Source organism: Petaurus breviceps, unplaced genomic scaffold (assembly GCF_028583685.1).
Source record: "Petaurus breviceps papuanus isolate PSGF00001 unplaced genomic scaffold, PetGlider_PUasm1.0 90779, whole genome shotgun sequence".
NCBI classification, from domain to species: Eukaryota; Metazoa; Chordata; class Mammalia; order Diprotodontia; family Petauridae; genus Petaurus; species Petaurus breviceps.
The window spans coordinates 7,261,454-7,286,149 of record NW_027187344.1 but is presented as its reverse complement, the minus strand read 5'-3'; the positions used below and the strand labels follow the sequence as shown (position 1 = coordinate 7,286,149).

The window sequence follows — 24,696 nt, the reverse complement described above, 5'->3', positions numbered from 1 at the left end:
ACACACACATACACATACATATACACATACACACACATACACATACACACACATACACATACACACACATCATACACACACATACACACATACACACACATACACATACACACATACACACACATACACATACACACACATACACATGCACATACACATACACACATACACATACACACACATACACATACACACACATACACATACACATACACACACATAATTTATTTATTTTCAGTTTTCAACATTCACTTCCACAAGATTTTGAATTCCAGATTTTCTCCCCATCTCTCCCCTCCTCCTACCCTAGGACAGCATGTACCCCAACCATCCTTTCCCCCAATCTGTCCTCCCTTCTATCCTCCCCCTTCTCTTTCCCCCCTCCCCTATATTTTCCTGTAAGGCAAGATAGATTTCTGTACCCCATTGCTTGTACATCTTATTTCCCAGTTGCATGCAAAACCAATATTTAACATTTATTTTTAAAGTTTTGAGTTCCACATTCTCTCCTTTCCTCCCTCCCCATCCACCCTCATTGAGAAAGCAAGCAATTCAATATAGGTCATACATGTGTAGCCATGCAAAACACTTCCATAACAGCCATGTTGCAAAAGACTAACCCCATTTCCCTCTGTCCTGTCCTACCCTTCATTTATTCCATTCTCTCCCTTGACCTGTCCCTCCCCAAAAGTGCTTGCTTCTGATTATCCCAAAAAGCTTACATTTTTAGAGGTGGCTGGTGGCACAGTGGGCCTAAAATCAGGAGGACCTAAGTTCAAATCCACCCGCAGAGACTAGCTGTACAAATCACTTAACATCTGTCTGCCTCAGTTCCCTCAGCTGTAAAATGGGAATAATAATAGCACCTACTTTCTAGGGTTGCTGTAAAGATCAAATGACACAGTATTTGTAAAACACCTAGCACTTTATGTGGCATGTGGTAGATGCCCTATAAATGCTTGTTCTCTTCCCTTTAATGGCATAGACAGCATTTTTATATAAACTGGTATATACAAGATAAATATTGAATAAGGCTTCTTAGCAGACAGGGCACTTGAGCTGAAGGCAGCCAAGAATTCTGAGAGGCAGGACTTACCTATGCAGGGGAGCAGTGGGGTATAGAGCCTCATGTGTGAGAAAGGACGAAGAGGCTCTTGTGTTCAGACCATGGAGTGTGTGGAGGAAAATCTATGTTAGAAGGCTGGAAAGAAAGGAAGGGGTCAGCTTGTGAAGAGCTTTAAATGCCAGACATGGGAGTTTATATGTGATCCTAGAGGTAATAAGGGAACCATTAGTTTATGTAGCAATCCAGGGTTTGAAAAGTGTTTTACGTAAAGTATTTTACTTGACTTTGTAAGATCAAAATATGCTACAGGTATTATTTGTACTTTATAGAGGAGGAAATTGAGGCTGTGAGAAGTTGAGTGATTTGTCTATGATCACACAATCTGGAACTGTCAGAGGCAGGATTTGAACCCAGATATCCTGACAGCAAGTCCAAAGTTCTTAGCACTACCCTGCTTCCTCCAGTCTTGTTGGTTTCAGTGTAATGGAGAGCCCTCCCTAACTACTTTATATGTAATTACCTTGCAGTTATTCTATATGTACTTAGGTTGTTTGGGGGCTTGGGTGAACACATGTACTTTTATTTGAATTTGTCTGAAGTCGTTGTACAGGTAAAGCTGCTTCCCTCTCCCCAAAGTAATGGCCCAGCCTCATTGAACTCCTAGGGAGACTAAAAAGTTTTCATTCACCTCTTTGTTGGGGGACAGAAAGGGAAAGGAGGAATAATATATTTCCATTTGTTATATATTTGCATATGCATATGGAGACTTCTCTTGAATGATCTTTTTTTATATCCCCAACACCTAGCACACAGTACCTGGCACAAAGCAGGCCCTTAATAAATGATTGCTGATGAATTGATGGATCGAGTACAGTCTTCTTTTCCCTGTACCACTTTATCTCCTAGCTAAGGAGTCCTAAAACTTCCAAGGGAAATAGAAATATTAAAATTCCAATTAAGACATCTAAAAAGGTGAAAGAGGCAGAGTCATGGCCTAGATGACATCTCAAGCTTCTTTCAGCCCTATGATTCTAAGAGGCTTAAGATTATACCTGTCTGGGAGTGGAAGTGGAGGTCAGTTCTTCATCAGTTCCCAGATGAGTTCACTATCCACCCTCTTAAGCCTTTTGATTCTAGGATTCTTTGAAGTTTTCTTTCAGTATTAGTTGAATATAAGCAGAATAGCAATCTTGTGCCAATAAGTTAGGCCAGACAGGTCTTCCCTCAATAATGACTCTACATCTTCATTTCCTTGTCCCAAGTACTGCCTAGAACTGGTTTCTTTTATATCATAAATAGCCAATTAAGAAATTACTATTCTGGTTACTAATTTATATATGATAGAAGGTTTGATTGATTAATGGAATTAATATGTGCTTGTTTATTTAATAGCTGTGAACACCTCCTTGACGGAATCAACTCTGAAGAATGTCCCTCAAGTAGTCAATGTGCAGGAATTGACAAACAGTTCCCCGATTCCCACTGCAGCATTAGGGTATGTAGTTACTTCCCTTACCTCACCATTTCTTTAAAGTCTTATATTATTTTATTTTTTATTTTTTGCCTTTTGGAGGGCAATTGGGGTTAAGTAACTTGCCCAAGGTTACACAGCTATTTTTGTGTGTGTGTGGGTGTTAAGTGTCTGAGGCCGGAACCGAACTTGGGTCCTCCTGACTCTGGGGTCGGCACTTTACTCACTGCGCCACCTAGCTGCCCCTAAAGTCTTATATTATTAAACTAACAACTAATTCTGTAATAAGGATTAGCTGCCAGTAGAGTACAGTACTGGTGCTTTATACAGCACTTCTCTGCAGAAACATTTGACTTTTCTTGAGGACAATAATATAATCGTGTCAACTCTGTGTCTGTGTGTGTGTGTGCCTGCCTGCGCATGTGCTCACGTTGTGTTCTCAAGAGTTCTGCATCTTTTCTTCTGAAGACTCTTCAAGAATAGCTGCTTAAGAGTGTTTAGGCAAAAGAAAAAGGTTTCTTAGATTAGACTTATTCTTTTAATTTTGTCCCTTAGTCATATACTCATTTTGTCATAGACCATGCCAAAGGCTATGTAAATTGCAAGTCATCATTTGGATTCTTAACTGATAGGTTTCAGAAAATAGACTCCAGTAATGCAGACTGTTGATTCTGGTGAATACCAGTCTTAGAGATGATGTTAATAACAGTCCCTGCTTGCCCTCAATTCCTTTCTATAGTTGTTTGTATTCGAGGTTCTCTGCTTTTTTGAGAAGGGAGAATAAGGTACTTTCTAAAAAACAACAACAAAAAAACCATGTCATTTTTGAGTCTTCCAGCTGCTCTTTTAATCCTGTATTTCTTCTTCTTCTTTTTTTTTTTTTTGCTTTTTGAAGGGCAATTGGGGTTAAGTGACTTGCCCAAAGTCACACAGCTAGTAATTGTGTTAACTATCTGCAACCAGATTTGAACTCAGGTCCTCCTGACTCCAGGGCCAGTGCTCTATTCACTGCACCACCTAGCCGCCCTAAATCCTGTATTTCTTATGCTCTCTAGTATTTTTAATAGGAATGGGTGCTATATTTTGTCAAAAACTTTTTCAGCATCTGTTGAGATAATCTATGATTTCTGTTGGTTTTGTTATTCATATGGTCAGTAAATTGATAGTTTTCCTGATGCTGAACCAAGCCTGCATTCTTGTTATGAATCCTACCTGGTCATAATGTATAATTATTGTGATGTATTGATATAAGCACCTTGCTAGTATTTTGTTCAAAATTTTTGCATTGATATTCATTAGGGAAATTGGTCTATAATTTTCTTTCTCTGTTTTAGCTCTTCCTGGTTTAGGTATCAGCACCATATTTGTGTCATAAAAGGAATTTGGTAGGACCCCTTTGCCTATTTTTCCAAATAGATTATAAAGTATTGGAATTAGTTGTTCTTTAAATGTTTGGTGAAATTCACTCATGAAACCATCTGGCCCTATGAATTTTTTCCTGGGGAGTTTATTAATGGCTTGTTCAATTTCTTTTCCTAAAATGAGGTTATTTAGGCACTCTTATTTCCTGGTCTGTTAATCTAGGTAATTTATATTTTTGTAAATATTCATCCACTTCACTTAGATTGTCAGATTTATTTGCATATAATTGGGCAAAATATTTCCTAATGATTCCTTTAATTTCTTTGATAGTGATTAATTTAAATTTAATTTCATTGATTTTTAAATTAATTAAATTAAATTTATTTTAATATTATTCTATTAATTATATATAATATATTACATATAATACATTATAATAAAATATAATAATATTGTTAATAAATTATTTTAACATTAAATTTAAATTCATTGATAGTGATTAAGTCTAGGAAACATCCCTTCTAGCATAACTAGGAATTATATAATATTCTTTAAGTCAAAGTATTATGTTAAGGAGTGAACAACCCCTCCTGTCTGCAATTGCTGTTGCTCACATCTGTTGAACATGCTCTTGAGAGGCACATATTGGAGTGATTTCAATTTACCCGTTGTCAAGATCACTTTTCCTCAAGTGAGTAGATAAATCGATTAATTCATAAAGGGTTTGGTGGAGAAACAATTCAGACTCTACTATTCTGTCCTGAAAATCATAGATCAATAAAAAATGCATCCTTTGGGAATAATAATAGCAACAACTCATATAATACTTGGGTTTTATGAAACATTTCTTTCACCACAATAACCTTGTGAGGTCACTTGTACAAAGATTATTATTTCCCATTTTGCAGATGAGAAAACAAAGCTTGGAGAGGTCACAGTATCATATTTAGAGCTGGAAAAAGTCGCAGAGGCAATCTTTTTTTACAGCCAAGGAAGCTGAGCTTTAGAGAGCTTAAGTGATTTACCAGGGAGACACATCTACTAAGTGTCTGAGGAAGGATTTGAACCCAAGTTTTTCTGACTTCCGGGTCTAACATGTGTTCTACTATGCCATACTGTCTCACATTCTATCCCTCATAAATGACTTAACTGAAATCACACATGAGTATCAGAGAAAAGCCTTGAAAACAGGTCCTCTGACTCCATGACCACTCTTTTTTACATTGTACTTTGGTATTTTTCCATCATACTTGGTATCTATTCCTCTGTCCTAAGAAAAGGTCTCTGGTACTGCATTTGACTCCAAAGAAACCTAATGTGTGAGATTTTACTTGATCTACATTAATTTCTTACTCCTTCCTCCCTACTGTATGCTCTTTGATCCAGTGACATTGGCCTCCTGGCTGTTTCGTGAATGGAACATTCTATCTCTTGGCTCCAAGTATTTTCTCTAGCTCTTCTCCATGCATAGAATACTGTCCCTCATCTCCATTTACTGATTTCCCTGGCTTCCTTTAAGTTCCAACTAAAATCCTATCTTCTACAGGAAGTCTTTCTTGCCTTTCCCAACTCCTTTTAATTCCAGTGTTTTCCCTTTTTGTTCATTATTTCCTATTTATCCTATATATATTTGCATGTTCTCTCCCCAGTAGATTAGGCCCTTGAGGGCAGGGACTATCTTTCTAATTTTTATATCCTCAGCATTTAGCACTTAGTTCCTGGCACATAGTAGGTGATTAATAAATATTTATTAATTAGTCGATTAATTTAAGGTCCTGTATGGCAGTTAGATGTTGTCGTAGATATAATGCAGGACTTGGAGTCAGGAAGACCTAAGTTCAGATTCTTGACTGATTCAGACTCTTGCTAGTTGTGTGATCCTGAGTAAATTGCTTTACTTTTCCATGTCTCATTTTTCTCATCTGGAAAATGGAAGCCTCACAGGGTTGTTGTAAGGAACAAATGAATTTGCATATGTAAAGTATCTTGCTAACTATATATACTGTGTGCATTATACTGTGCCACGTCCTGGAGGTAATACAAGATAATTAAGTCCTGATGCCTTTGGCAGATATAGTGAAGTTTGGACTACCTTCCTCCTAGTGTCCCAGGTTCATAATCTCAGCATTTTCCTGGACTTCTGACCCTCTTTCTCCCCAATATCCAGTCATTTGCCAAATCTTGCTATAGATGAAATCTCACATCCAGCTCATTTTCTTTACTTAGCAGTTCCCATCTTAGTACAGGCCCTCATCACTTCTTTCCTGGATTGTCCTAGTGGTCTCCTAATTGATTTCCCTAAAGTCTCTCCCCACTCCAGTCCAGCCTACATACTGCTGCCAGAGTGATTTTCCTTAAGCACAGATCTTACTACAGACAGTTCTTGCTTTACATAAGTGGACTATTTCACATACCTCTTAAGTAAAGGGATTTTATGTAATGTGAATTTGCCTACAGATTTGGGGAAGAAAATTTTTGTGATTCCTTTGTGGAAAAATATTACTGTCTTCAATTCATTAAATCGTAGGCAGTTAGTTAGTTAGTTTGGAAGTAACATAAAAGCAATAGGTGGAAAAACATACTAAGATGTAGAACTTACCAGAAGTGGAATATATTCCTTCTTGCTAGAGGTAGAATCTGGAGGACCACCTTCTTCAGATGTGAGCTGGACTAAATGGCCTCTGATGTCTTTTCCATTTCTTTGAGTCTGTGATCTCTTTTCATCTCTTCCTTTTACAAATAAGGAAACAGGTCCATAGAAGTAAAATGATTTGTCCAGGGTTGTGCATACAACATGTTGTGAGTAAATACACTTACAAAAGGGTTTGGGGGTGATATTGGACATCAAACTCTGCTGGGTCGGGATTCAAACTAGGTCCTTCCTTTATTTCTCAATTTCCAAAAAAAACCAAAGTGAATTTTTCTGTTATCCAGAGCAATGAAGTTCCTCTAGTTCAGATTGAAAGCTTTCATATGCTTTGTACCCAGGGAGTTTATGTGGCAGTTGCCTTGTTTTCCCTTGCTACTATTAGAATTTCTTCTTTGATATTGAATCTGAAGTGGCTAATTAGAACCTTCTTTGGGAAAAAAAATATTGTTGGTCACAGTCCAATACTTTGATTAAGGAAATGTATGCCAAGCTGGCTACCAAAGCAACTTGCTACGCTCCTGGGACGTTGATACTTAAATGAAGAAATGCATCTCTCCTCACTGGATAAAGGACATCTACCAAAGTATCAGACATTCCATTAGACCTGGTGCTTTATTATGTGGTAATTTAAAGTCATTAAAATAAAAGTATATCTTTGACTCACCACCCTAAAAAAAAACTTTATAATGTACACTTAAGAGACAATTTATTAATAGGACAGACTGTTAACTTGCATCTTGTTTCTGTCCTCCAATTAACCCATAATATAGATTTATTTACTCATGATAACATAGGTGATTTATATTGTTTAAAAATCATTTGGCATATAGAGTACAGAGAGAAAAAATACTTGTAGGAACTGCAGTTAATTTAACAAAGATCTCATATTTTTAAATAGTCTCCTGAATACTTAACTTTATTAATGCAGAGGGATCCATAATCAGTAGACTGTGTATATATCACCTCAATGTTTCTAAGAAGCAGCATATGAAGACTGAATTGAATCTTTTATTTTCTGCATTCTCTTTTCTCCTCCTGAGTTAACACGTAAGTTCTCCTGTCTTCACCCTATACTTTAAAATTGTTAGACCAAACCCTTAGTCATTATGTATAAGCACTTGTATCAAGACAGTTTTCATCTTGTGTGTAATCACAGTATTTGAAGATTGTCTATTTAACAAGGTAATATTTTAATTAAGTAACACCTCAAAGAAAATACATTGAATCAATATATCCTTCAATTTTTAACAAATTATATTGCCTGTATAAAATGTAGAGGCAGCTATTTCTAAAGGCCTAGGCAGGTGAATAAAGAAATCCTGAGTTCCCCAAAGTCAGTAAGAATAAGACCTGAATCCTACTGCTCAGTTAATATAATAATAGATATTTCCAAATACATCAAATCTTCTGATTTTGACAATTATCATTATAGAATAGAAGGCATACACAACACTTGCAGGTAGAATCCTCATCAACGTCTGGTTAGTGAAGCACATCAAAGTTTCCCCCGGAGGTTTTCAAGTTTTTACTATTTCCAAAGTGGTTTGTCTTAAACTCAGCCTTTTACATTTTTAACATAATTCATTCAACCAACATTTATTAAGCCCTTACTAGGTGCTGTCACTATGTTAATAAGTATTGGGGGTATGAAGAAAGGCAAGAGCAGTTACGAACAAAAGAAATAAAAGATGTTGAACTTTTCAGTCCATATGAACCTTTGGTGTTGGACTGGAACTGTATTCAGTCAGTCAGCAAGCATCTATTAAACACTTTGTGGTGGATCCTGGGATCAACTCTGGGGCTACAAAGAAAGGAAAAGATATAATCTCTGCCCTGAAAGGGCCCACATTCTAATGAGGGAGACACATGCAGAAATGAGGGGAGACAACATTCTAGAAAGAAGGGACAAACAGTAGAAAGGCATAAAGTAGGGAGATAAGCCAACTTTTTTGTGTCCATGGACTCCTATGGCAGTCTGGTGAAACCTATGGAACCCTTTTGTTAAATTCATTCTTAAATTAGTAAAATAAAATATATTAGATTATAAAGAAAATCAGTTATACTATTGTAATTATCAAAAACATTTTTCTAAAAAAATTCACAGATCCCAGTTTATGAAACCTCATTTATTCCAGCCCTTTCATTTTAGATGGTAAAACTGAAACCTCTGGACAATTTTAGCTATTGATTTCTGTTTCTTGATTCTTGGTCTTACATGCTTTGGGGCATCTTTATTGGAAATACTATGATCTTTGCTATGAAAGAAATCTGTTTTCTCAGGTCGAATTTTGTCATCCAGTTTGTGTCCAAATAGCTAGTGCGTTTCCCTGCTGAGTTGTCACACTTGGGGTTTTAATAGGTTAGAGTATACTTCTTCCTAGTCTTAGATACTTTTGAGATTGAGTACCTCAGAGATAGAATGTGGCATTAGAGCAAATAAATAGAACAATAATTATGCTTTGTCCTATTTGTACATGGTTTCAGGTTAAAACTGTTTGGGATGACAGTGAATTTCTAGAAATTGGGTACTTGAGCTGCTTCTTTTGTTACTCTTACTTTGTCTTCTTGTCATTTAGAAAGAATTAAGGGGGAAGATCTTTATTTGTCCTGTGATTCCTGTGAGGCCAAACCATTTCTATAAGTTATTTTCTTTGTCTGCACAGGTGCTTCTTGTGCTCCAGGATTCATACTCACATATTCCTTTTCTCTCTGTTTTGTACATTGATGCATCATTCAGTGTAGGGGAAGGAACTTTGCATCTTGAAGGCAGAATCATCCTTGAAGGGCCATAAGCTTTTTCCCTCCAAAGGACAGTAGTGGGTCCAGCATCACTTGAAAGTAAAGGATTTTTTTTTCTGTGATCACCTAAGAAAGGAGAACTAATAAGATTTCTGCAAAACAACAAAAAGAAGCCAAAGTTTGCCTACAAAAAATTGTTTGTGATTTGTCTTATCAAAATGTCAGATAATACTTGTCATTTTACCTCCTCTAATTTATTTTTGAGGGGAAAAATAGTAATCTTCCTTGCCTTAAAGCTAGAAAGAGTTATGAAAAATGAAGCTAGATCACCTAGCCTTTGCAGTCATACCCATCAATCATCACAGTATCTGGTTCAGGGCCTTGAGTAGGTAAGTTGATTGAAATTACTGTCCCTGGGAACCAAAAGTGGAAATTTTGCCTGTGATTTTGAATTAGCCGATAAATTGGTTCTGTTGCTGGTAAATTAACTCCAAGTGACTGTTGAATTGGCAACCCTGTATATACAATGTCTAGATCATCTGAGTGAAACTTTGATGTACTTTGTTAACCAGATGTGATGAGGATTCTACCTGTAAGTGTTGTGTATGCTTTCTATTCTATAATGATAGTTGTCAAAATCAAAAGATTTGATGTATTTGGAAATACCTATTATTATATTAACTGAGCAGTAGGATTCAGGTCTTATTCTTACTGACTTTGGGGAACTCAGGAGTTCTTTTTTCACCTGCCTAGGCCTTTAGAAATATCTGCCTCTAAGCACAGGGAGGTACTTCTGCTATTTGAAGGGCAGCAGATGACACTTCTCCATATAGATGCTATTGTACTAATTCTCAGGATTGGAATGCATTAAAGAGTACATGGCACTGTCTGGAGTTTGGATTAAAAGTCTTATCAGACAAGTAGTGTGGCATGTACAGAAATATAGTAAAATGTTCTGAGAATTAGAATAAGGGGAGATAACCTGAGATCATTGCATCTGCCTTCCTGCTAAAATCACAATTTTCATATAAGAGATTTTACATATAGAAGTTATAGAGCCCAAACTCCTATCTCAAACTCCTGTCTCCTAATGTCCATTTTCTTGGGCAAATACAGGTGGTTTAAGAGTAAACATTATTGGGAGCCAAGATGGCAGATTAGGGAAAACCACTCAGATGAACCCTCCCCACATTCCCCTCCAAACAGCTTTTAAATAATGCCTTCCACATTAATGGACTGGAGGGTTTGGAATATAATATTTCAAAAGGCAAATAAGCTAGAATTACAACCAAGAATAACCTATCCAGCAAAGCTAAGTGTAATCCTTCAGGAGGGAAGACAAATATTCAATGGAATAGAGGCTTTTCAAGAATTCCTGATGAAAAGACCGGAACAAAATATAAAAACTAACATTCAAATATAAGACTCAAGAGATGTATAAAGAGGTAAACATGAAAGAGTAATATACATATAAAATCTCTTAAATGAAAATTGTGATTTTAGCAGGAAAGCAGATGCAATAATCTCAGGTTATTTCCCCTTATTCTAATTCTCAGAACCATTTTACTATATTTCTGTATATGCCACTACTTGCCCGATAAAGTTAAATTGTTTACATTCATATATGGGAAAATGATACACGTACTAAGAATTTTATCATTTTTAGGGAAGTCAAAAGGAGTTTACATAGACAAAAGGCATGGGTGTGGATCAGTTATGTGTATCAGCAATGCAGTATTCACAATGCCTACAGAAATTACAAATATGCTGATGTAATTATCAATCAAAAAATATATCAGGCTTTCTATATGGGGAATAAGCTAGAACATTTATTAAAATACCAAAAGACTGAGTCCCAAAACCAGAAAGTCAAAGCCATCAGAGTAGTTATGAAATTGGCACAGGTAGATAAAGTAGAAAGCACCTACATTCTCAAGTCTTTAAAACAGAACAGGCTACCTCAGGCAAAGGTCCTTCTCTCCTCACTCACAGCAACCACCCAGTGTCCAGGAAGCGCGCTCCCAGCAGCTCCAGCCCCTGGCAGTCCTCAGCAGGAGTCCTTAGCAGAAATTCTGGCTGACTCAAAAAGGGGTTCGCGCTTCTGCTGCCTTTGCTGCTGCTGCTGCCGCCGCCATCACCACCACTGCTAGCCACTCCAGGAACTCTAGCTTGGCTTCCACTTTCTCTTGCTCTGCCCCTTCCTGCTATGTCAGCAAGTCCAATGGGGCATGGAAGATCTTTAAATCCCATAACCCTTACATTATGTTGGAATAATTATTTTTTAAATGAAGGGGTGAGAAAGAGGGATGAACCAGGAAATGGGAGAAGGGAGAGGTAGAATGGGGAAAGTTTTCTCATAAAAGAGGTGCTCAGAGAAGAGCTTTTACAGTGGAGGGGGAAATGATGGGAGGAAGGGTGACATAGCAGTGCTTAAACCTCACTTTAATTGGAGTTGGTCCAAAGAGGGAAAAATATACATACATACATACATATGTACATACATACATACACACTCAGTTGTGTATAGAAATGTAATTTACCCAATAGGGAAATAGAAAGGGAATGAGATAAGAGAGAGGGAGGGTCATAAAAGGAGGGCAAATTTAGGGAGGCAGTGATTAGAAAGAAAACAGATTTTTGAGGAGGGACAGGATAAAAAAGAGAGTAAGAAACAAGAAAACAGGATGGAAGGAAATATACAGTAATCATAACTGAATATGAATGGGATGAGCTCACCCATAAAATGGAAGCAGATAGCAAAATGGATTAGAAACCAGAAACCCACAATATGTTGGACATACTTGTCATGCCTGAAACAGAAAGACATACACAGAGTTAAAATAAAGGTCTAGAGCAGAATCTAATATGTTTCAACTGAAGTAAAAAATGCAGGGTTGCAATCATGATCTCAAAGCAAAAGCAAAAATAAACCTAATTAAAAGAAATAATCAGGGAAACTACAATTTGTTAAATGGTACCATACACAATGAAATGATATAATAACTTTTTTTTTTAGCAGTTAGGGTTAAGTAACTTGCTCAAGGTTACATGGCCAATTATTTCTGGGTGTGGTGCTAAGTATCAGAGCCTGGATTCGATCGCAGGTCATCCCGACAATGGGGCCGGTGCTCTTACTTGCTGTGCTACCTGCCTGCCCCAATGTAATAACTTTTTACAATAAATTTCTCTGGTAAAGGCCTCATTTCTCAAATATATACTGAATATAGAACTGAGTAAAATTTCTAAACATAAGAGCCATTCCCCAGGTGATCAGTGGTCAAAGGATATGAACAGGTAGTTTTCAGAAAAAATCAAAGCTATGCATAGTAATTTGAAAAAAAATGCTCTTAATCAGTATTGATTAGAGAAAGGTAAATTAAAATAACTCTGAGGAACCACTTCACACATATCAGAAATGATGAATGCTAGAGAGGATAAGAGGAAAATAGGTATACTGATGAACTGCTGGTGAAGTAGTGAACTGGTCCAACCATTCTGGAGAACAATTTGGAACTATGCTTAAAGGGTTATATAACTATGCGTTACTCTTTGATGTAGCAATATCAGTACTAGGATAGTATCCCAAAGAGATCAAAGGAAAAGGAAAAGGACCTTTATATACAAAAATGTTTATAAGTGGCTCTTTCTGTGGTGGCAAAAGAATTGGAAATTGAGGGGCTGCCTATTAACTGAGGAATGACTAAACAAGTTGTAGCATGTGATTGTGATGCAATACTATTGTGGTATAAGAAATAATAAGGGGGTAGCTTTTTAAAAACATGGCAAGAACTATATGAACTGATGCAAAGTGAAGTGAGAATAACCAGGAAATCATTGTTCACAGTAAGAGCAATGTTGTAATGATGATCAATACAGTGACTCAAGACAATTCCAAAGGGCTCATGATGAAAAAATGCTGTCTACCTCCAGCAAGAGAACTGATGAACTGAGTGCAAATGAAGTATGATTTTCTCACTTAATGTATTTTTCTTGAATTTGTTATGCATGATTTCACATATGTAATTAATATATTGCCCACCTCAGTGGGCATGGGAAGTTTTTTTTAAAAAGGTTTTAAAATAATAAATTAAATTGTTTAGAAAAAAAGTAAACATGCTTTAAAAAAAATTTAAATCATGTTTTCTTATGTGGTCATACCCCTTCTTTTAAAAAATAGGTCACCAGCAGCACCAGCGTCAACAACCAAAGCTTCCCTCCATTTGTTTGCTACAGTGGCTGCCAATCAACCTAAGCAGGTACTTTATTGATTTTTATTCTTTTAGCACAATCACTTATCATTTTTGCCTTAGCAGCTGATGGTGATGATGCTTAAGTACTATTCATGTGCTTAATTGAATCATGGACCCCTGTAATCCTTTCCCCATGGGTGCCCTAACTTGGTCAATGACTGACATCTTTTGTTTGGCCTTGTCATTGGTTAGGGCTGGACTTTTCAGTCTCCAAAGATTTGTATTTTACTTCAGGTTATGCTGGGTGCATGGTTCAGTGCCTTTGTGCTCTGTTGTTGTGGAATTGGATTATAGATTTAGAGCTTGAAAAGACTTCAGGGGCCATCTACTCAGCCTCCTCATTTTATAAATGAGGAAATTAAGTTCTCTTTTCTTTTGTTGTAAGCAGTTGTTTTTATTATTTACCCTTACATACCTTTTAGCCTTGTTTATTATCTACCATCTAATACCAGTTGGATAGAGCTGGCTGCGCATTCACTCTGTCTAGCTTCAGGCTTTTGCTTCGCCCCTCCTTTGAAAAGAACTACTCTGTGCCATGTGGCCAAGACATCATTTTTCAGGAAGATGAAAAAACAAAATGAAAGGGTTTAGCTGTATAGCAGGAAGTTAAAGGAGACATTTGCAGAAGCTAGTCAGTGAGATGTTGCTTCAGCTTTGCACAAGAAGCTGGTATCACAGCCTCTGAAGATGACTACATATTTGAGTTTGAGATAGAATTTTAGAATTCACACTTTCTTATTTCATTTCTGTGGTCCCAAGCATGTGGCTTGAACTCCCTTATCTATAGTGTTCCTTATATATTTAAAATAAGGATAATTTGAGTAGTTGATCAGTCTTTTAGAGCTCATTCATGGTAAACATTGAAGGCTCACAATGAGGGGCATCCTCTAGTAAAGTCCTTTTCTGATGCCTCCTTACAACTTAGGAGTGACCCTTGGGTCTGAATGTCCCCAGTGGTAAAATAACAGGTTTCTTAAAAAATTTTTTTATATTTTTTTAAAGCAATCCGGATTAAGTAACTTGCTCAAGGTTACATGGCCATTTCTTTCTGGGTGTGGTGCTAAGTATCTGAGCCCAGATTTGAGCCCCAGGTCATCCTGACACTGGAACTGGTGCTCTTAGTCACTGAGCCACCTGGCCTCCCCTAAGCAATTGGGGTTAAGTAACCTGCTCAAGGTTACACGGCCAGGTGTAAAATAACAGGTTTTAATGGAAGCATTCAGTTCTTTCAATTATTTATATGATTGAAGTATTTGAAGTGAGGTACAGATTGTGACGTCACATAGAATATGTAGTTCACAAAGGCAAAACTTCAGAAACTTATTTTGTTACTTGCAGTTCCACTGGTAGAAATCAAGCATATTGGTAGAATTATATAGGTCAGTGGTTCCCAATCTTTAGGAGTACCACGGAGTTATTACTAAAGGGAAGTGAGGGACTATAGCAGCAAGCACCCTAGCCTGCCCAGGATGGCTGCTAGCACAGGTTCTTGGATCTGCTTTTCTAAAGGAAAGCAACTCAAAAAGGGTTAACAATCCTATTTTAATCAATCATATATCATTTACCTAGTTCAGGGGAAAACATCAGCACCCTGAACTTCAGAGAATACAAACAGAAGTTGCAAGCAGACAAAAATACAAAGAGAAGATAGCACAATTCAGCAGACCAACAGACAGGGCTTCTAGCTGTCTGACCATCACATACATAGTTAGTCATCAGAGAGAGAAGCACCAACATCTGGGTTTTCAAAGCCGGGTGATCAGTGGCTACCCAGAGTCTCATCTAGCTAAATCATACAACTCTTCCCAAAGTGAGCCCCAAAGCAAAACCTCACCTCAGAGGTATATGTAGCCTTCTCCAGGGTCAGAGAACATCACAACCCTCAGGACCCACTTGACTACAAAGTAACAAAAGTTGTGCCTTCCTGAAAAACAAGTTTCCCACCACAGGCTCCACGTGACCACATTCAGCCTATTGGGGGCAGAGTATATTTTCAAATCAGGAAAGGTCCTCAAATTCACCTAGGCCTATTAAGGGGAAGGATAGATCTTCAAATTCCTATTACCGTTACAGGGACCCACAAATTCATATTAAATGACTCAGTGTAGTTGTATTACATGCAATATATTGTTATTTTTTCAAATATTTTTAATGCATCGTGATTAATTAAATTTCATTTAAAAGTCTTACTAAATGAATAATACTTATATCATTGAGTATTAATCAACTATTGTGGTGGTCTATGGAATTTTTGATGCTACAGAAAGCATCCTAACTTTAGAGTTAGACAGAATCATAGATGTCATCCTCACGAGCCCCCTCATTTTACAGATGAGAAAACAAGAAGCCCTAAAATGTTAGGGGATTTGTAAGATCACATAATAGTGTGTGGCAGAGCCAGCATTTGAACATGTGTCCCTGACTCCAGATCTTAGGTTCTTTCTACTGCACCACGTTTCCCCCATACATGGGATTACATGACGGTATTAACAGTGTAAATGAGACAACCTGATTTCATTCCCTTATTTATGTAAATACATTCAAAACAAATTAGCTTCTAAAGTGTTTGCATACCTTTTATTGTAGTGTTTATCATTGTATATCCTTATGCAATTTCAGTGATAATATACTTAATCTGACAGATTTGCTTATGCATCTTTGCGTTCTCTTATAGGGATCTCTCATAAATTCCATCAAGACTCAATCTCCACCTGGCCCTACACAAATACCAGCAATAGTCACATCTGGCCCACTGTCAACCGGTGACAAAGTCTCAGGTCAGTTTGCTTTTCTGTTTTCGTGAAAATAAACACAAAAGAAAGGCCACCTCCTACAGCTAACATGGCTAACATAGAGTTAGTTGGTAATAATTTGGGGAGATCAAGCATGGGAGACTGGAAATGAAGGACCACATCAGTGAAAAAAATATATCCTTCTTCATTCCCCCAAAAGTAACCATCAGCAACAATGTGCTTTCTAAAATTTTGTCTTCAGTTTGATGAGGTGCCCTTTTTTTGTTAATTTTATTTTATTTTGAACTTAAGCACGAAAAATAAGTTTTCCATATGCATAACAGAAAACAAAGAGTACATGAAACTGTGAATTTATATTGCTTGTCTCATTAAAAAGAATACAACAAATTCCACATATATTACTTTTAAATCTATCTTGTTTTTCTGTGCTTCCTTCTTTCCTCTTCTGTTCATTGTTCAAAACATTTCAATGGCTATCTTTTTGTGGAGGAGGGAGTGGCGTCAGTATTGTTAACCTCTTTTCACTACTACACCTCTCCACCCTGATCCCCCAGATAAACTGAGAGAAGAAAAAAAAATCACTTGTATCATACATGGCCCTGTAAAAGGAGCCCATCCAGAGGCTGTGTCCAAAAATATGTCTCTTTGTGAATCTTAAGTGCATTACCGCTCTGTCAGGACATACATAACCTTTTTAATCATAGGGCTTCTGGAGATAGGGTTTATTATTCCACTGATCAGAGTTCTTAATCTTTAAAAGTTATTTTTCTTAGTAAATGTTTTTATCTTTGTGTAAATTGATCTCCTGGTTCTGTTCACTTCATTCAGCATCATTTTATACTACCCAGAATTCTTCAAAGTCATCTCTTTCATCATTTTTTACGGTGAAGTACTTTATTACATTTATATGCCACAGCTTTTTCATCCATTCTCCAATTATCAAACATCTCTTTAGATCCTAGTTTGTTTTTTTCTCTCAAGGCAGTCAGAGTTAAGTGACTTGCCCAGTGTCACATAGCTAGTAAGTGTCAAATGTCTGAGGCCAGATTTAACTCGGGTCTTTCTGACTCCAGGGCCGGTGCTCTATCCACTGTGCCACCTAGCTGCCCCTGATCCCAATTCTTTTCTTTTTTCATTGAATTACCCCTTGAGGATGAGGAAGGTTGATTTACTTATAATTATCTCTTCCCCAAGAAGGAGTTATCTTTTCTCTTAACTCTACCTCTCCATTCTTCCTTATTTCCCTTTTGAGTTTGAAGTATTTCTTTCCCATACTGTGTCTGTGTGTGCATGCACATGTACAAATGTGTTCATTCAACCCTTTTTTGTCTCTTATTAGAATGCTAGCACTACATCATCATGTAGCCCCTTTCAGTTGCTCAAATAAATTTACCTTTCTAATTTCCTTTTAATTCTTTTCTTTATATTTCAATGTTCCTACTTAGTTCTGATTTTTTTAAAATCAGAAGTTTTGGAAGTTTTTATTCCATTAAATATCTTTTTTTTTCCCATGTAAAAAACTTACTTAATTTTGCAGGTCCAGTTATTCTTTCTTGTAAGCCTACCTATATCTTTTGCCTTTTGGATCATTGTATTCCAAGAACTCCTGTACTTTATAATAGAAGCTACTATGACTTATATAATCTTTTTTTTTTTTTTAAAGCAATTGGGGTTAAGTAACTTGCTCAAGGTTACACGGCCAGTTATTATTTCTGGGTGTGGTGCTGAGTATCTGAGCCCGGATTTGATCCAGGTCATCCCAACACTGGAGCCGGTGCTCTTACTCGCTGAGCCACCTGGCCGCCCCTAAGCAATTGGGGTTAAGTAACTTGTTCAAGGTTACACAGCCAGGTGTTTCTGGGTGGGTGCTAAGTGTCTGAGCCCGGGATTCGATCTCCAGGTGTTCTCAACACTGGAGCCGGTGCTCTTACTTGCTGTGCTACCTGGCTGCCCCGACTTATATAATCTTAACTGTGGCTTTCTTGGTGATAGAAATCCTTCTTTCTGAATGCTTGAATGTTTGTTTTTTGTTTGTTGTTTTTGCATGAGAGAGCTTTGGATTTTAATTACAACATCCCAGGGATTTTTATTTTGGAGGTTTCTTTTAGGAATTAATGATAGATTCTTCCTGTTTTCATTTTGCCCTCTGATTTGAATAGAGTTAAGTATTTTTTGTTTATGATTCCTTGAAATATAGTGTCCAAGCTTTTTCTTTTTTTAATCATGGTTTTCAGGTAGCTCATTGATTTTTTTTTTTAAAGCAATTGGGGTTAAGTAACTTGCTCAAGGTTACACAGCCAGTTGTTTCTGGGTGTGGTGCTGAGTTTCTGAGCCCGGATTTGATCCAGGTCATCCTGACACTGGAGCCAGTGCTCTTACTCGCTGTGCTACCTGGCCACCCCATAGCTCATCGCTTCTTAAATTATTTCTCCTTCACCTACTTTCCATATGTTTATACATACATATATATCACAGATATTTTCATTTTATTTTCCTTTGGTCTTAATTTTTTCAATCTTTTTATATTCTGATTATTTTTGTTCTGATATTTATGCTTTCTTATGAAGGTAATGATTTCTGTTAGATCTTTTATAGCTTTTAGGGAACCCATTTGCCTTCTTTTTTATCTCTTCATTTTTTTTAGGTATTCATGTAGTCTTTGTAGAAAATCTATTTTCTTACAGTTGACATAAAGATACTTTCTCCTTCTAGGCTGGAATTTGAGGCCTCTAGGTGTACAGTAATTTTTTCAATATTAATTGGTGTCATCTTTGGTTTACTTATGTCTCTGGCTTTGTGTTCCACCCTCTGCCACTCTCTTGAGTGTGTTTCATCTTCCTTGCTCTAGCCCTGGGTCTCCTGAAGTCCTACACTGAATTCTGTCTCCTGGGGTTAGATCCCTCTGGATCTTCAAGGGCTCTCTTTTGAGTTATAAAAGAGAATATGAAAAACCCTTAAGCTGTTGAGTACCTGGAGTTGTTCTTCTCATAACTCTAGTAGCTGCCATTGCTGGTGGTTTCCAGGTTCACTGCTATGGGTTTCCAATAACCCTAGAGCTTTCTTAGGGAACTCTGAGCTCTCAGAGTCCTACACACTACACATCTGATTACCTTTTATACTTGTGTCTGACTGATCTCTATTTGAGTTGGGAAACTGGCAGCCTCTTTGTCCATACTGGTGTTGGCTTTGCTGATAGCCCCTTTTCCTATTGTCTGTAAGTTTCTGAGTGACTTTGCGCAGTTCTGGGGTGGAAGAAGTCACTTCCTGTAGTTCTCTTCTGACTTTTTAAACACTGTTTGGTCTGGTGTGAATTTCAATTTTTTATTAGGGTATGTAGGAGCCTCTATTTGGGCTGCCATTTTGCCTGGAAGTCCAATTTGATAAAATCTCAAGTATTTTCCAAATATTTGAAAAAAGCCTACTTGGAAAGTCTTCCTCCAAAAGTCTTATTTGTAGGATAGGAGTATATTCTTATTCTAATAACATTTCTCCAAACCTGAGTTAGAGTCTAAGTATCATAATATGAAATACCAGTCCCATAAGAAAAAGGGAATTGAGAATCATCTCATTTCACAAGAAAGTAGTGTCTAATTGTGCTTGATTCAACCTGAAACTTTATAAGGAAATATTTTAGCAAGACTCTTGAATCATTTGGAACTCACAAATTGATAAGAAGACTTCCTTTTCCCATTGGTATATTATTAAGTAAAGCTGTTTTTATGCCCCAACTCTTGATGGCATTATTGTTGTTGTTGTTGTTGTTATTTTGGTCATTCTTCAGAATTGAGATTATTTGCCAAACAAACTAGATAAATCTGTGGAAATTTCTCTTCATTCCTGTGTTACACAACTATTAATCTGCTTCTCAGGTGCATTTCTAGGTAGGAATCCATCTTTCTTTGGTGGTCATAAAACTCTTTATTGTCCTTTCCTGGAGAGCAGAATGGCAACATCATGTACTTTTTTATTATAGAAAGAAGCCTCATTCTACTTGGGGGAAAAAAGATTTAAATACTTCTGAAAGTTCATTTTTTTTTCTCTTTCCATTCATGAAAAGCCACCTTTTACAAACCCTCCTCTAAGAAGGTGCTTTTTAAAACTCACTGAGCAAACTAATGAAAAGAGTGTCCCTATCATCTGTTCTGAATAATAATAGTATGATCTCATTTATAAACAAATTGTGTATGTGTGTGTGTTTAAATCATTCTTGGTATTGTTAAAAGAACAAGAACAAGTTTAGAGTTGAACAGAAGTCATTGAGACTTTGCAACTTCTTGGTCCACTAACACAGTGAATGGGGGGGGCGTGCACAATATCTGTATGTCTGAATTGATAAATAGATATAGATTGATAGCTATTTAGTATGTGAAACTACAGTGCAGCTGCAGTGGTAGTCATAAGTAGTAATGTGGAATGGGGGCTAAGGGGAGAAGAATAGCAGACTAGGAGTTGTACCTAAATTGACTTCATGGAATGGGCTTGTTTATGTCACTTTAGGGCCAGTGGCAACCAAGATGGAAACAACTGTCACTTCAACTTCATCACCAACTGGACAGTTCAACAAGCCATTTTCATTCTCTTCATCAGGGTCAGTATTAAAATTAAATTTTATGGCAAGGTTATGTTTTCATCAACTTTATAGATGGCATCCCCAAATTTTATAACTTGGAATCATTTTTATAAGTTTGAAAAATGTCAGCTCCTCTCTAACAATGACAGTGAGTGTTAGTGTTCAATGTATTAGCACAGATATTTTCTCCATTTTAACTTAAATTTCTATATGCAATATCATATGGTTTCATCAAGGGTGATTCCAAATTATTTTAGGAAAGCCTGTGCTAAAGTTGATCTTTAGTTGATCTTTAAGTTGATCTGCATTGTCAGTATGTTTACTCTTCATTTCAGCAACTGTTACATGGTGGGCTAGACAGCTAAATTGGCTTGTAAGTCCAGGGTCTTACAGCTTCCTAGGGAAGATGACAAAAAGAATTGGGGGTATTTTGAAGCGTTAGTTTTTATATGCAAGTGGAGGAATCTATTTCAGTTAAATTTTTAGATTGTCTGATTATAAAAATTCACATTAGTTAAAAAGAATTGGTTTCCTTGACTTTTATCCCACTTAAGATGAGCTTTTCCAACCCTTGAAACAAGAATGTTTATTTTTTCTGAAGATTGGTTTCTGTAAATGCTAAAACAGATTGTTGCAAGAATTCATGTTGCAACCTATGAAATCCCCTCAAGTGTTCAGTTCCCTTCAGAGATGGGATTATGATAGATGCCACTGATATAAAAACCATCCAGAAATTTTGGTCTTGTGTATTCAATTGTATCTAAGAATCCTCTTAATGGCTTTTTTGTTTGGTTGTGTTTCTTGTTTCAGGTTTTGCTTTAGGGAGGGGGCTTTTAATTTTGTGATTGAAATCATATTAACCAAACTCTCTTTTCCTGATTTTAGTATGTCTCTTGAGTAGGCTCTAAAGCTACCCTGTTAGAGTAAAGTATGAGAGAGAGATTTTTAGATTAGAGCCATAGGGAAGATTACATATTAAATGTAGTATGTGACCAACCCTCAGTTTGTCACTTTGTAGAGAGAGATAATTTGGAACAATTGTAAAGTGAAAACAGTTTTCAAAATATTCAAGTGCTTTACAAATACTGGTTAAGCTTTCTAATCAGAAGACAAATAATCATCATTATTCCCTTTTTTTCCCCCCAAAGAAGCTAATGATAAAAGGTAGATTGGTTTCCAAGGTATATAAATTAGTAAAACCATCCAGGGAAACCAAATATTGTATGACCATCAAGTTAATATTCCCTCCACTAAATAAAACTACTTTAGTGAAGACATTTATAAAAACTAAATGTCTACTGACTGAACAAAGCAACTCTTTCTGTGGATTTATCCTAACAATATGATATAACATACCTAGTTCATAGTGAAAATAGAGTAGTGTTACAAAGTATACAGAAAATCCAAATCCTCAGTACAGCACATAGGCACCTGATTTGAATATTGTTCCTTTCTATTGAATTCACTATTTTTAACTTCCTCCACCACTTTTTTACAGCATTCTTTTGTGCTAAATTTTCTTTTTGGCTCTGGCAACTTTGCCTATAGTGAAAAAAAAGTATGGCAGAAGAAGGAAAGAGAAGATTAAAGAGACTCAGATCTATCTCTGAACCAAACTTTCCAACCTGTAACTCAGGATTCTACCAAATACATACGACTATCTCTTGTATTTTTGCATACATTACATAGGTAGCAGAAGAATCTTTCACTTGTGGTCAGGATCTTAATAAAACATGCTTTTAAATTGTATTTTGGTCCTATATTCCTGGAGTGGATGATAAAAGGTCCTTTACCCTGTCTCCTCTACGTACTTTTCCATTATGATCCTTTCCTATTGCTGGCCTCCATGAACCATTCACTCAGCCCAGACTTATGGTCTTGCTTCCTCCAAGTGCATATAAGGTTTTCAGTTTCTGCACCTTCATTTGTATCATTTTCCTTTGCCAGGAATGCCTTGCTACCTACCCACCTATTCCAGTCCTACCTAGCTTTCAAATTCCAGCTCCGGTGCTAACACTGTGAAGCCTTGCTCAGCAGCCTCAGCTGTCAGTGTATTTCATCTACCAGTGAACCCCCCTAGCCCCTACTGTTTTTTCCTACTAAATTGTGAGCTTCTTGAAGATTGAGACCGTGTCTTATATTTCTTTGTATCCTTCACAGCACCTAGAACCCAGAGCCTTTTACATAATAGATTGAGAGTACTTAACAAATACTTGATGGTTAAATTAGCAAAAAATGTTTAGATGGAGAAAAAGGTATATTAAGTTGTTTCAACTGTTTTTTCCTTCTTTCATTCTCTAGGACTGGCTTTAATTTTGGGACAATAACATCAGCACCACCTTCTAACTTTACTGTCTCACAAGGTAAAGTTCTGTGAATTATGCAGGTTATGCTTTTGTTTTCCTCCTAAGCAAACAGTAGTTTCTTCTGTTCTTTACGTGTTCTGTATCTCTCTATGTGCTACCAAGTCTCTATTGTTAAAGTACCCATAACAAAGCAGTTGTTGTTATCAGTGCCATCATTAATATAATAGTACTTTGACACTCTAAAAGATCTGACTTTAAATATTAGTACTCAGTTCACCAAATAGCAAATTACAAATAGCAGCCCTTCCTCATATCATGAGTTTCCAAGGCCAAAAACTGAATCTCCTATCAGAGCCTCTCCACACTTAACTGAAGTGATGGACATAGTCTGTTTCTAGACCCTTATTCAAAGTCTTCTTAAGTTACTAAGACTTCCTATTGTTTGTGTTCTACTTGCCTAGACTTTGAGAGCCATGGGTGACTTCTGTGGAATCTTGAGGTGTTGGAGGAGAGTTTGTGATTTTGTTTTCTTTTTTAATACCAATAATTAATTTGAGGAAATGCTGAGTTTAATGTGAAAGATTATAACAAAAGGATGGAATGAGGTCTACTCACTAACTGTGAAGATACAGGAGGAAAACTGAATGAGAATGGATGTGGTTAAGGATCCTGATAGGGATTTAGAGTGAATGATAGCAAAGTTATGATACTTCATGTAGTGAAATCAATTTAAATGTAAATAGTCAACAAGCAAGTTAGTTGGTTGTGATGATTTTCGGTATTTTCTTTTTTTTTTTTTTAAGCAATTGGGGTTAAGTAACTTGCTCAAGGTTACACAGCCAGTTATTTTTTTGTGTGGGTGCTGAGTATCTGAGGCCGGAACTAATCCCAGGTCTCCTGACTCTGGGGCCGGTGCTCTTACTCACTGCGACACCTGGCCACCCGTTGGTATTTCTAGTAATAGAAAAAAATTTCTAGTAATAAAAGTTTCTAATAAAACATTTAGTAATAAAAAAGGAAATACTTGATTTATACTGAATAATATAGAGGATTTCTGGCTGCCTAGTTCCTTAATTTAAAGGAACTAAATTATTTGCTTCTGGAACATCACATCACTGTATTAACATAAAAGCTATACAGTTGGAAATTTCTTTATTCCATTCATCTCTTTCTTCTGTACATCCCAAACTGCACTTTTTATATGAGGATTTCATGCTCTGTAATGAACACAGTACCTTAAAAAGAGAAGGCCTAACTCATTTTTTCTTAATATCATCTTAGTAATTCCATTGGATGCCAAATGTGTTTACACCAGTCATTTTTTCTAAAAGCTTTTTTGATAAGAATCTGGTTACCTCAAAAGAATCCAAATGTGCTTTTCCATTTATCTTTTGATTCTTTATATTAAGCATATTTCCTCTTGACAAAATGGCTGCCATTTTTTCATGTGATAACTCCTATAAAACAGAAGTTCTATTTCCAGTTCTACCAACTCTTAGGAGCAATGTTGTCTGTTGTTGCAGTTGCAG

At 36.7% G+C, this 24,696-nt stretch overlaps 1 protein-coding gene across 1 annotated transcript in view; it reads left to right on the top strand.

Moving 5' to 3' along the window:
- The window catches only part of NUP214 (nucleoporin 214), a 101,526-nt gene that overhangs the window by 52,515 nt on the left and 24,315 nt on the right, over nucleotides 1–24,696 (top strand). The window contains exons 24-28 of the mRNA XM_069069339.1: nucleotides 2,459–2,561; nucleotides 13,466–13,544; nucleotides 16,213–16,315; nucleotides 20,789–20,879; nucleotides 23,163–23,224. Of these exons, the coding sequence (XP_068925440.1) occupies nucleotides 2,459–2,561; nucleotides 13,466–13,544; nucleotides 16,213–16,315; nucleotides 20,789–20,879; nucleotides 23,163–23,224 (438 nt within the window). The remainder of the gene's footprint in view (nucleotides 1–2,458; nucleotides 2,562–13,465; nucleotides 13,545–16,212; nucleotides 16,316–20,788; nucleotides 20,880–23,162; nucleotides 23,225–24,696) is intronic.